This window comes from Gallinula chloropus (assembly GCF_964237585.1).
Source record: "Gallinula chloropus genome assembly, chromosome: 30".
Classification (NCBI taxonomy): Eukaryota; Metazoa; Chordata; class Aves; order Gruiformes; family Rallidae; genus Gallinula; species Gallinula chloropus.
The window spans coordinates 1999893-2012198 of NC_140115.1; the positions used below are offsets into that span (position 1 = coordinate 1999893).

Genomic DNA, 12306 nt, shown 5'->3' on the forward strand with positions numbered 1-12306 from the left:
CTGACACATGGAAATATGGTGCAGGGTCCGTGTCCCGGAGAGAAGAAACCTCAGATTGCCATTCCTTCTAGCCTCTTGGGGAATGTTTCTCGCTGTTTCTCCTCCTGGTCTTGTTGCCTTTCTCACACCATTTCCTAGCGCTCTGGGCAAATCCATTGGTGGGGCTGGCACTGAGTGACCCTCACTTCAGGACCCCCATCTGTAGGACTGGGAATTCCCAGGGTCTCCTGCTGGGCTGCAGGCTGCCTCCCACAATGGCACCGCTCTCACAGGGACTCTTGTGCCCCAGAGAGGAGCCCCATGCAGGAGACATCTCTGCACAGAGGCTGTGGCAATGCTACTCATCACCTGTGTTTGGGCAGCTGCACTGAGCCCTGTGTGTCCCTGGCTGGGAGTGGGGAGCTGAGATCCTCCTTGGGTGGGATGAGACTGCAGGAGGGTTTTGGAGCTCTGCCCTGTGAGACTGGATTCCTCAGCTCTCTGTGGGGTCCAGTTTCTTCTGCGGGGAACAGCAGGGTGTGATCACAGACCATCCAGCACAGGGCAGCTGAGAGCAGGGCTGATGGACAGAGCAGCTCTCCCCACTCTGCACTCAGGGGAAGGTTTCACTGGCACTGCAGCAGCAATGTCAGGGAGTTCTGACAGGAGAAACACTCCTCAGCTCCATCCTATCCACAGGGGTTTTAGTCTGAGATCACACCATCCTTCTATTTACTGACTGCTGCCAGGCAGGACTGAGTTCTCCAGAGCCCACAGCTGACCCTCCTCCCAGCAGTGGCACACTCAAGCCAGCACAAAGCAGACCTCCAAAAGGGGACCTTCCAAAAGTCTTCCTGAATACAGAGAGTCAATCTGAGTGTATTCCATTAGTACTGGAAGAGGTTTTTGTCAAAAAAGAGTTCCCTAACTTCTCACTTTGCCTTTTCCTCCTTAGACAGGTCTCCACAGTTGATGGCAGCAGATGTCCAACAGCAGCAGCTCCATCAGCCAGTTCCTCCTCCTGCCCTTTGCAGACACACGGGAGCTGCAGCTCCTGCACTTCTGCATCTTCCTGGGCATCTACCTGGCTGCTCTCCTGGGCAACGGCCTCATCATCATCACCATAGCCTGTGACCACCACCTCCACACCCCCATGTACTTCTTCCTCCTCAGCCTCTCTGTTCTCGACCTTGGCTGCGTCTCAACAACAATCCCAAAATCCATGGCCAATTCCTTGTGGGACACCAGGGCCATTTCCTACACAGGATGTGTGGCTCAACTCTTTATCTTTTCCTTTTTTATCTCCACAGAGTACTGTCTTCTCACTGTCATGGCCTATGACCGCTACGTTGCCATCTGCCACCCCCTGCACTACGGGACCCTCCTGGGCAGCAGAGCTTGTGTCCACAAGGCAGCAGCTGCCTGGGCCAGTGGGTTTCTCTATTCTTTGCTGCACACAGCCAATACATTTTCACTTCCCCTGTGCCATGGCAATGATATTGACCAGTTCTTCTGTGAAATCCCCCAGATCCTCAAGCTCTCCTGCTCAGATGCCTACCTCAGGGAAATTGGCTTCCTTGTGCTTAGTGTCTTTTTAACTTTTGGGTGTTTTGTGTTCATTGTGGTGTCCTATGTTCAGATCTTCAGGGCTGTGCTGAGGATCCCCTCGCAGCAGGGACAGCACAAAGCCTTTTCCATGTGTCTTCCTCATCTGGCCATGGTGTCCCTGTTTGTCAGCACTGGTGTGATTGCGTATCTGAAGCCACCCTCCATCTACTCCCAATTTCTGGATGTTCTAGTGTCATTTCTTTACTCGGTGGTTCCACCAGCAGTGAACCCCCTCATCTACAGCATGAGGAACCAGGAGCTCAAGGATGCTGTGTGGAAACTGATGACTGGATGTTTCTAAGCAGCAGTGAACTGCTCATCTTCTGCCTATCACTGACCATGTAACTCACCTTAGGACCGGTCTGTATTTAGATGTATTTTCCATTTGGTTGGTTGTTTTTATTCATTCTAGATTTTCTAAGCTGTAACATGTCCCACATCCGTCCCATTCCTAACGCAGTATGTCCTGATGTTCTGTGAGCCAGACATCGTGTAATGACAAGCTGTACTCTCCTTGCATTGTGTTTGTCTTCAAAGGGCCAGAATATTTCTTTCTATTTCTCTAGTTTTCTTTTTGTTTTCTTTTCTTTTTTACTAAAACAACTTTTCATCAGCTGAATGACTCGATTACTGATCTGAAATGGTGAAGATTTCCCACTACAGAAGAAGAGGAGTTTCCAGGAAGTGTACACATGGCAGCAGAAGAAATATTGGCCTGCCCCTGTACCTGTACCCTAGTCTGTCTCTTACATCTCCCTCATTGTTCAGGCATTTCAACCTCTCCTGATGACAAGGACTTGTCTAGGACATCTTTTCAGCAGAGTAGCTGAACATGTGCACTTCACTTTGCTCATATGTTTCTACTTCTGCTTGCTCTTTTGTCATTCAGGTGCTGCTCAGCTCTCTGGTGTCTGCTTTGATCTTCAGTCCTCTGGACCAGCCCCCATTGCAGCATGCTGCTGAACTTTCTTTCATGATCTGAGATATGACAGAAACATTTTTTCCTTTGAAAAAATCCTGCATTGTGAAACTCCTTTGAAATTTTCATCACTCAAATAAACTCTCTCTAATTAGTTATACAAGTCATTTTTTTTAATTAAAATGAGTTTAAGAGCCATGCTTGTAAGGGCTTTGTGGTTGTTAATGAGCCCCATGGTGTCTTTCCTTCTGAGTCCACAGACCTCAAGGTACAAAAAGAAAGAAACCTCTCCAGAAGTCCAAGTCAGGAGTAATGCCCAAAGTACCTTGAAGCACTCACAGGCACCACTGGGAGCTACTCCTGACAAAGCCTCCCCATGGGTTTGTTTGAGCAGACAACTGGAGGCCATGAGGACAAACCCAGGCAAAGCACAGGCAGCTCTGATGCTGAGGACACCCTGGCTTGGTCTGATGAATCAGAAATGCCAAGTGCTGACCCCCAGCCTCTTGGCAGGGAGATCCTGACCCTCAGTTGTGTCTCAGGGCTGTTCCTTGGGATGTGGAGTATGACACCAAGGGACAGACAGTGGTATGATACATGGTGGCCTCCCCTGGCATGGGTGCAAGGAGGCAATGATACTCCATGGCAGTCAGGACTATGTGCCTCCTCTGAGGCCTCTGTGGCAGGGATGTCAGCTCTAGCCAAGGAGGCAAAGACCTGGCTGTCACCCTTGTCTATCTGCACCACAGCCTGTGCCACACTGCCCCACGCCTGTGCTGTTTGCCTGCAGGCTGCAGGCACCCAACCCCCTTCCCCACCTTGATCTCACTCCATGATGTCCCTGCCTGTACTGCTGTCTCTCCCTCCTCATCAGCTGTTCCCACAAACACAAAGCCACCAGCTCATCCACACTTACTCCAAGTGACTTTTAGCACCACAGCACTGCCCTCAGAGTGACATTTCTTTATCCTCACGTCCACTCTGACCTTCAAAGCTGCAGTTTCACGTGGAGTTCTTATCTTATGTTCTTTCCCTGTAGCACAAGAGGGCTTCCCTCAGCCTCCCCTTCCCCAGGCTAAAGAGCAGATCTCTCAGCCTCTCCACATGAGATCCCTAACCATATCTTGGCAGACTTTCTCTCCCCTCATGACTGTTCCTTTCCATTCCTCCAGACCAGGGAGCCCGTATTGGGTTTGACTGCTCCAGAGGTGGCCTCACTGGTACTGAGTCCAGATGGACCAGAAGGGCCCTTGTCTGCGTGGCCACACTCCTCCCAGTGCAGCCCAATGTGCTCATGGCCAGATTCCTGTTCAGCACCTCTGGCTGCTATGGCAGCCCCTGCAATGCCCAAATTCTTCTCCTTGCAGCCGGTTCTCCATTTAGTCATATCTGAGCCTGACTTGATGAGCAGGTGTTGTGCTGGGACCTTTTGCCATGGTATCTCCACAGATGAGATACAAGCACCACACAGCTGGGCTCTCCCTCTAAGTGGTTGTGCATGTTGGGAGGGAGTGAGAAGGTGTAAGAAGCCGTGCAGACGCAAAGGCTGTGGAAGAAGGAGTGGGGGGGGAAATGAGGTGCTCCATGTGCCAGAGAGAGAGATCCCCTGCAGCCTGTAGAGAAGACCATGGTGAAGCAGGCTGTCCTGCTGCAGCCCATGGATAAGGACAGGACCAGAGACCATCTATGGCCTATGAAGAGACAAACCCATGCCTAGCTGGTTTGGTGGGGGACTTGTGACCCTGTGGGGGACCAGGCTGGAGCAGCGTGAGCCGGAAGGTCAGCACCCCATGGAAGGAGCCGTGCTGAGGCACGTGGTGAGGAGATGATGCCCACATAGAAAGGATTCAAGTTGGAGACGTTCTTGGAGGACTGTGTGCCGTGGGTGGGATCCCACAGCGCAGCAGGGGAAGGGGGTGTGTATCACCCCCCCCCCCCCCCCCCCAGCAAAGAAGTAAAACAACTCAGGAGAAGCTGACTGAAACCCCATTCCCTCAGTCCCTGCCCCTCCCTGTACCACTGTCGGGGGGATGATGGGAGAAAAATCATGACTAAAGTGAAGTCTGCTAAGAAGGGAGGGGTGGGGGAAGGTACTTTCAGACCTGGCATCACTGGGTATGTAGTTGTGGTGTAATAAATTTGTTTTCTTTCCTTTATTCTGTGTTGAGTCTGTTTTTCTCATGACACTAAATGCAGGGTGATACCTCTCTGTCCTTATCTCAAATCCTAAGCCTCCCACTATCGATGTTCTCCCCTTTATGCTTGGTAGGGGATGTGAAAAAATGGGGAAGTCCAGCATGTACACAAAGGGGTCTTAGTGCCAGGTAAGGATAGCCAGTAAATTTTTGGTGCATAACAAAATCTGTCCATGAAAGATGTTCTACACAATAGATCAATGATGTTATGAATGTCCCCAGTACTCTGAAAACGTAAGATCTGGCCATGATGTAGATGGTGTGGAAACAGGGGTGGATAATGTCCTGGTTCTGGCAGTCTGTCTTTGCTGCCAGGCAGCACTCTAATCGTCAGGTCAGTAAGGTACCCTCTGTTAGCACTGGGTGTGAGTGTAACTGACCAATATTATTCTACATTCATGGTGAATTTTGTCAGTAAACTGTCCTTATCCCGTCCTGTCATGGTGGGAAAGCATTGCCATTACAGACAAGTACTCGAGCTGTTCATCTGATGAAATTGTGCTTGCAAATTTTTTATTAATAAAAGGGGGGAAAAAAAAGAGGAAAATTATGTCTCTGGGGAAGCAGACGTGAGGCAAAGAGAGCACAGCTCATCCTTACACGGGAGAGTAGGAGATACTGCATTAGGAATGGGATGAACTTTGACTGTCTTACTATAGTTTAGACAAACTTGAGCGAAACCAAAACCCAACAACTAAAAACCCAATTAAACATGAACTGATCATAACTGGAGTTACATTGTCAGTGCTATTCAGAAGACAAGCAGTTTATTGCTGCATAGAAACATCCAGTCATCGGTTTCCACTCGGCATCCTTGAGCTCCTGGTTCCTCATGCTGTCGATGAGGGGGTTCACTGCCGGCAGCTGGATTTAACTCAGTTCACTACAGCCCTTTGGGCCTGGCTGCCCAGCCAGTTTCTAACCCAGCACAGAGTGTACCCATCGAATCCATGAGCGGGTAGTTTCTCCAGCGGGGGAAAGGCTTTGGGAGACAGTTTTGAAGGCTTCACTGAAATCTAGACAGACCACATCTACAACCTTCCCCTCATCCACTCAGCAGCTGGTCACCTTGTCATAGAAGGAGATTGGGTTGGTCCAGCATGATCTGCCTTTCCTAAACCCATGCTGACTGGGCCTGATCACCTGAGTGTCCTGCACGTGTTGCATGATGTGACTCAGGTTGATTTGTTCTATCACCTTCCCCAGCACCGAGGTCAGGCTGACAGGCCTGCAGTTCCCTGGGACCTCCCTCTGGCCACTCTTCAGGATGGGCGTTGCAGCTGCTTGTGTTTTTTTTCTCCTCTATGTGATTCCCAGAGGCTCTGTGACCATCACCGATTCGCTCGGCCCTGGTCAGCAGCACCTGTGGCCTTGAACTGACCAATGTTTACTCTTCTGGACCTGCAGAGAGCTCTACCTGTTCCTTACACCAGACATTTTCTGCAGCCCCAGTTCTCTCCCAGCACCCAGCTACACAAAACTGCGACAGTCACAAAATCCTTACCTCACAATCCACTTAACTCACAATCTAACTGTCAAATTCCTTACCTCACAAACTATCAGTCAATCTCCTTACCTCACAATCTGTTTATTAGTCAATCTCTTTACCTGACAGTCTATCTATGAATCAATCTCCTTACCTCACAAACTCCTTACCTCAAAATCCGCTTTCCTCACAATCCCCTTACCTCACAATCCCCCTACCTCACAATCCCTTTACCTCACAATCCCCTTACCTCACAATCCCTTTACCTCACAATGTATTAGTTACTCTCCTTACCACACAATCTACCTCAGTCAATCCCCTTACCTCACAATCTATCTGTCAATCAGTTCTGTGACTTCATAATCCCCTTAACTCACAATCATCATACCTCACAATCCCTTTACCTCACAATCCCCTTATGTCACAATCTCTCTATCAATCACATTACCTCAAATCTATCTACCAGTCCATGTTCTTACCTCACAGTCAATCACCTTACCTCACAATCTCCTTACCTCACAATCCCCTTATGTCACAATCTCTCTATCAATCCCCTTACCTCACAATCTGTTTATATGTCTATCGTTTTACCTCACAATCTATATATCAGTCAATCTCTTTACCTCACATCTATCTATCAGTCAATCCCCTTAGCTCATCCCTCAATGTATCATTCAATCCCCTTGCCTCACAATCTATCTATCTTTCACAGAGTCACAGAATTGTAGGGGTTGGGGGGACCTCAAGAGATCATTGGGTGCAACCCCCAGCCAAAATAGGTTCCCTAGGACAGGTCGCACAGGTCAGTGTCCAGAGGGGTCTTGAATATCTCCAGAGAGGGACACTTCACAACCCCCCTGGGCAGCCTGTCCCAGGGCTCCATAACCCTCACTGTGAAAAAGTCTTTCTGCATGTTGGTGTGGAACTTCCTGTGATCCAGTTTGCAGCCATTGCCCCTTGTTCTGCCCACACAGACCATTGATAAGAGGCTGGCCATTTTCCCCTGTGTGCAATACTTCAGATACTTATAAACATTAATAGGACCACCTCTTAACCTTCTTTTCTCAAGGGTGAATAGTCCCAGCTCACTCAGCCTTTCCTCGTAGCGGAGATGCTGCAGGCCCTTCATCATCTTTGTAGCCCTTCTCTGGACTCTCTCCAGGAGATCCCTGGCTTTTTTGTCCTGGGGAGCCTAGAACTGGACACAATACTCCAGGTGGGGCCTGACCAGGGCAGAGTAGAGGGGGAGGATCACCTCCTTTGACCTGCTGTCCACTGTCCTCTTGATGCTCCCCAGGATCCCATTGGCTCTCTTAGACACCAGGGCACACTGCTGGCTCATGGCCAACCTGTCACCCACCAGCACCCCCAGGCCGTTCTCTGCAGAGCTCCTCTCCAACAGGTCATCCCCCAGCCTGTACTGATTCCAGCGGTTATTCCTTCCCAGGTGATGATGTCAGGCACTGTTAGGAACGATCCCTTTGTAGGGACAAACATGAGTCCCAAGGTTATCGGAGCTGCTCGTGGGCTACCTGGCATGGTTTCAGGACAAGGACATATTTCTGCCCTCAATCCTCTTGTTTGGGAGCTACTGCTGGAGCTTTATCAGTTTGAAATATGGACACTGTTAGCACATGAAAGTGACATAGGCATCGTTAGGACCATTCCCTTGCCAAGGAAAGCCCTGAGCTCAAAGTTTATTTGGGCTGTTATTGGCTTCCTTGGGAGGTTTCAGGCCAGGAACATCGTTCAGCACTTAAACCTGTTGTTTTGGAGCTGTACCTGGGCATTTAGCATTTTCTAAAGTGGACACTGGTAGAGCCTGAAAAGGACATGAGGAGCTTTTAGGATCATTCCCTTGGCCTCGGAGGAGACACATTGTCCTCATAGCAAAGTGGTGGAGTCACCATCCCTGGTATTATTTAAAAGGTGTGTAGATGTTGTGCTTGAGGACATGGCCGAGAGGTGGACTTGGCAGGGTTAGGCAGTGCTTGGAAACAATGATCGGAAGGGTCTCTTCCAACATAAGCGATTCCATGATTCCATGGCACACTGCCAGGAAACTCCCATTCTGTCTTGGTGGGAAAGTATTGTCATTGCTGACAAGGAGTCGAGTGGTTCAGCTGATGAAAATGTGCTTGAAAAATTTTTATAAATGTCAGGAGACAATGAAAGAAAGAAAAATTCGGGCACATTTCCAGGCAAATCTGATGGAAAGAAAGCCCTGCTCATCATTACAAAGTGTATGGGTCACGTAAGACCTGGAGATACTTAATTAGGAATAAGATGAACTTGTCCCATCTTATTATAGCTTAGACAAAGAAGAAACAGAAAAATGCAAACAACTGAAAAAACCTATTGAACACATACTGGTCCTAATGTGAGTTACATGGCCAGTGATATACAGAAGAAGATGAGCAGCTTGTTGCTGCTTAGAAACACCCAGTCATCAGTTTCCACAGGGCATCTTTGAGCTCCTGGTTCCTCATGCTGTAGATGAGGGGGTTCACTGCTGGTGGAACCACCGAGTAAAGAAATGCCAGTACCAGGTCAAGAATAAGGGAGGAGATGGAACGGGACTTAAGGTTGGCAAACACAGCAGTGCTGATGAACAGGGACACCACAGCGAGATGAGGGAGGCAGGTGGAAAAAGCTTTGTGCTGTCCCTGCTGCGAGGGGATCCTCAGCACAGCCCTGAAGATCTGCACATATGACACCAAAATGAACAAAAAACAACCTAAAACTAAACAGACACTGACAACAATGAGTCCAGTTTCCCTGAGGTAGGCATCTGAGCAGGAGAGCTTGAGGATCTGGGGGATATCACAGAAGAACTGGTCAAGGGCATTGCCCTTGCAGAGAGGCAGTGAAAATGTATTGGCTGTGTGCAGCACAGCATGGAGAAACCCACTGCCCCAGGCAGCTGCTGCCATGTGGACACAAGCTCTGCTGCCCAGGAGGGTCCCGTAGTGCAGGGGGTGGCAGATGGCAACGTAGCGGTCATAGGCCATGACAGTGAGAAGACAGAACTCTGTGGAGAACAAAAATAAAAGGAAAAAGAGTTGAGCCACACATCCTGTGTAGGAAATGGCCCTGGTGTCCCACATGGAATTGGCCATGGATTTGGGAACTGTGGTGGAGATGTAGGCAAGATCAACAACAGAGAGGTTGAGGAGGAAAAAGTACATGGGGGTGTGGAGGTGGTGGTCACAGGCTATGGTGATGATGATGAGGCCATTGCCCAGGAGGGCAGCCAGGTAGATGCTCAGGAAGAGACAGAAGTGCAGGAGCTGCAGCTCCCGTGTGTGTGCAAAGGCCAGGAGGAGGAACTGGCTGATGGAGCTGCTGCTGTTGGACATCTGCTGCCATCAACTGTGGAGAGCTGTCAAAAGAGAAAAGGTGCAGCGATAATTTACTGGTCTCGTCCTTGAGGAAAGACTCTTTCAATTCACATTGACTGTATTCAGGAGGACTTCTGACAGGTCCCTTTTGGGAGTTCTGATTTGTGCTGGTTTGAGCGTGCCACTGCTGGGAGGAGGGTCAGCTGTGGGCTCTGGAGAACTCAGGCCTACCTGGCAGAAGTCAGTAAATAGAAGGATGGTGTGATCTCAGCCTAAATCCCCTCTGGATAGGAATGAGCTTTTCAGCACTGTCACTCCAATTTCACCCTGGGGCAGAGCAGAGCTTTGGAGCTTTGGTTTTCTCCTGCCTGTACCTGAGGAGTGTTTCTCCTGTCAGAACTCCCTGACATTGCTGCTGCAGTGCCAGTGAAACCTTCCCCTGAGTGCAGAGTGGGGAGAGCTGCTCTGTCCATCAGCCCTGCTCTCAGCTGCCCTGTGCTGGACGGTCTGTGATCACACCCTGCTGTTCCCTGCAGAAGAAACTGGACCCCACAGAGAGCTGAGGAATCCAGTCTCACAGGGCAGAGCTCCAAAGCCCTCCTGCAGTCTCATCCTACCCAAGGAGGATCTCAGCTCCCCACTCCCAGCCAGGGACACACAGGGCTCAGTACAGCTGCCCACACACAGGGGATGAGTGGCATTGCCACGGCATCTGTGCCGAGATGTCTCCTGCATGGGGCTCCTCTCTGGGGCACAAGAGTCCCTGTGAGAGCGGTGCCATTGTGGGAGGCAGCTGCAGCCCAGCAGGAGCTGCCTGGAAAACCTCAGTCCTACAGATCAGGGTCCTGAAGTGAGGGTCAGCTCAGTGGCAGCCCCACCAGATCTCCAGGTAATGCTGGGACACAGACAGCAAGGATAGGAGGGTAAACATTGAGAAATGTTCTAGTCAAGGCTGGAAACAGGGACAGACAGACAGGCACTCAGGGGTTTCTCCTCATGTGGGTTATTTTGTCAAGGAGAAGACTGAGCCTGAAACACTGGAACTCTGGGTGCTGACTCTAAGCTGTGTGGCAGAAACCTGGTGGTTGCTGTAGGATAGATTCAGCACTGCTGGGGATGTCAGGGACGTCTCAAATCCCCACTGCCAGGGCATTTCTGGGAGCAGCTCCTTCTCCCTCCCTGACAATGTCTCTGCTGTGTAGAACTGTCACTGCAGCTGCTTCTCTTTGCCCATGTCACCTCCTGCTCTGTGCTCACAGACCTCATCCAACCTGCCCTGCGCACAGCTCTGCTCTGCAGACCCCTCCTGGCATCAGGGCACTGCCCCAGGGAACCTCTGTGTGTGCAGGGCTCAGCCCAGGCTCCAACATCTTCAGGAGAATCAAGTTTTCACTGCATATTCTCAAGGGAAGAAACAAGTTCTCATCTACCACACTCAGCACAGCCCACAGGAGAGGAAAAGTCAAAGCAAAGACTCTGCCTTTGGAGAAAGATTCTCTTTGCAATTTCTCAAGGATCAGCTCTGGCTGGGAGCAAAGCTGACCCAGGCAGCACTTTCTTACAGCAGAAGGACCTTACGTTGCCCTTCCCTGGGTCACTGCTTCAACCCAGAGGTGCTGTCTATATCCCTGTGGAAAGCCCAGCAGGCAGGCTGAGTGCTGACCCTGGCAGCAGCAGAGTCCCTGCCCCAGCACACAGACCCCGGGTCACAAAGACCCTGCTCGCAAGGACAGCCCTGGGCACCTCTCAACCATGCCCAGGAGAAGACAGCTGTCCTGCCCTGTCCCCCTAATAGGGCATATGGGGATGCCTTCCATGCAGCACCTTCTTGTCCTATAGAGAATCTTCCTGACAGACCCCACACACTGTCCCATGTCCCAGCTTTAGGAGATCCCTCCAGGAACAGAACCTGCATTGCCCTGCACCCACAGACATACCAGGGACATACTCACAGGTAGAGTGCTGAGGATATTTCTCCTCCAGTGAGCTCTCAGCATCTGTCAGCTCTCTCAGCCTCTCAGGTCTCCCCTGATGACTACAGGCAGTGTCCCCAGCCCTGTGTGCTTGGCAGAGGAGCTGCTCTGTGGCAGAGCTGTCCCTCATCATTGCTGTAATGTTTCATCAGCTCCCATTGTCCCAGGAGTCCAGCCCAGCTACAGCAGAGGAGCAGGTGAAGGCGTCACGTACTCCTCGGCTCCTCTGAGGTATTCCTGAAGCTCCAGGGAACCAACTTGGAGAGACATTGAAGTCCTCCCTGCCATCTGCTCTCTAGTCTGGGGAGAAATCCTTCTGTCCAGCAGAGTCCTTTCTCCTGATCAAACACGAGCTGGGCAGGAGAATCACTTTTTCTTGTCTCATCATGAGGCAGGACCCCCAGACAGGGACAGGAAGGGGACTCTTTCCCCTTGGGGAGGGGATGCAGCTCTGGCACAGGGCTGCCTCAAGCCAACCAAAGCTGGGATTCCTCTTGCCCCAGTTCCAGTGGGCACAAAAGAGGCACCTGCTTCCTGGGAGCTGCTGGTCCCAGCTCTCATGGGAAGTAATGGGGTGGGGGAGGAAGGCCAAGAAGGAGGTGTTCAAACACCAACACCCGGTGAAACCTGAGTGGCCAGAGGTGCTCCAAGAGACGTGCAGGGAGATCCAAGGTCAAGGAATCACAAATCATCAGGAGTTGGAAGGGACCTCAAAAGGTCATCTAGTCCTACCACAATGCCAGAGCAGGATCAGCTGGACTAAACTACACAGGAACACATCCAGGAGGGTGTGAATGTCTCCAGA

At 50.7% G+C, this 12306-nt stretch overlaps 1 protein-coding gene across 1 annotated transcript; it reads left to right on the forward strand.

Annotated features, from left to right (window-relative positions):
- Nucleotides 1–961: 961 nt before the first annotated feature.
- On the forward strand, nt 962–1888 carry LOC311202471 (olfactory receptor 14A16-like; the record flags this gene model as incomplete). Its single annotated transcript, XM_084277056.1, has 1 exon — nt 962–1888. The coding sequence occupies one exon, from the start codon at nt 962–964 to the stop codon at nt 1886–1888; it is 927 nt and encodes a 308-aa protein (XP_084133182.1).
- Nucleotides 1889–12306: the final 10418 nt, after the last annotated feature.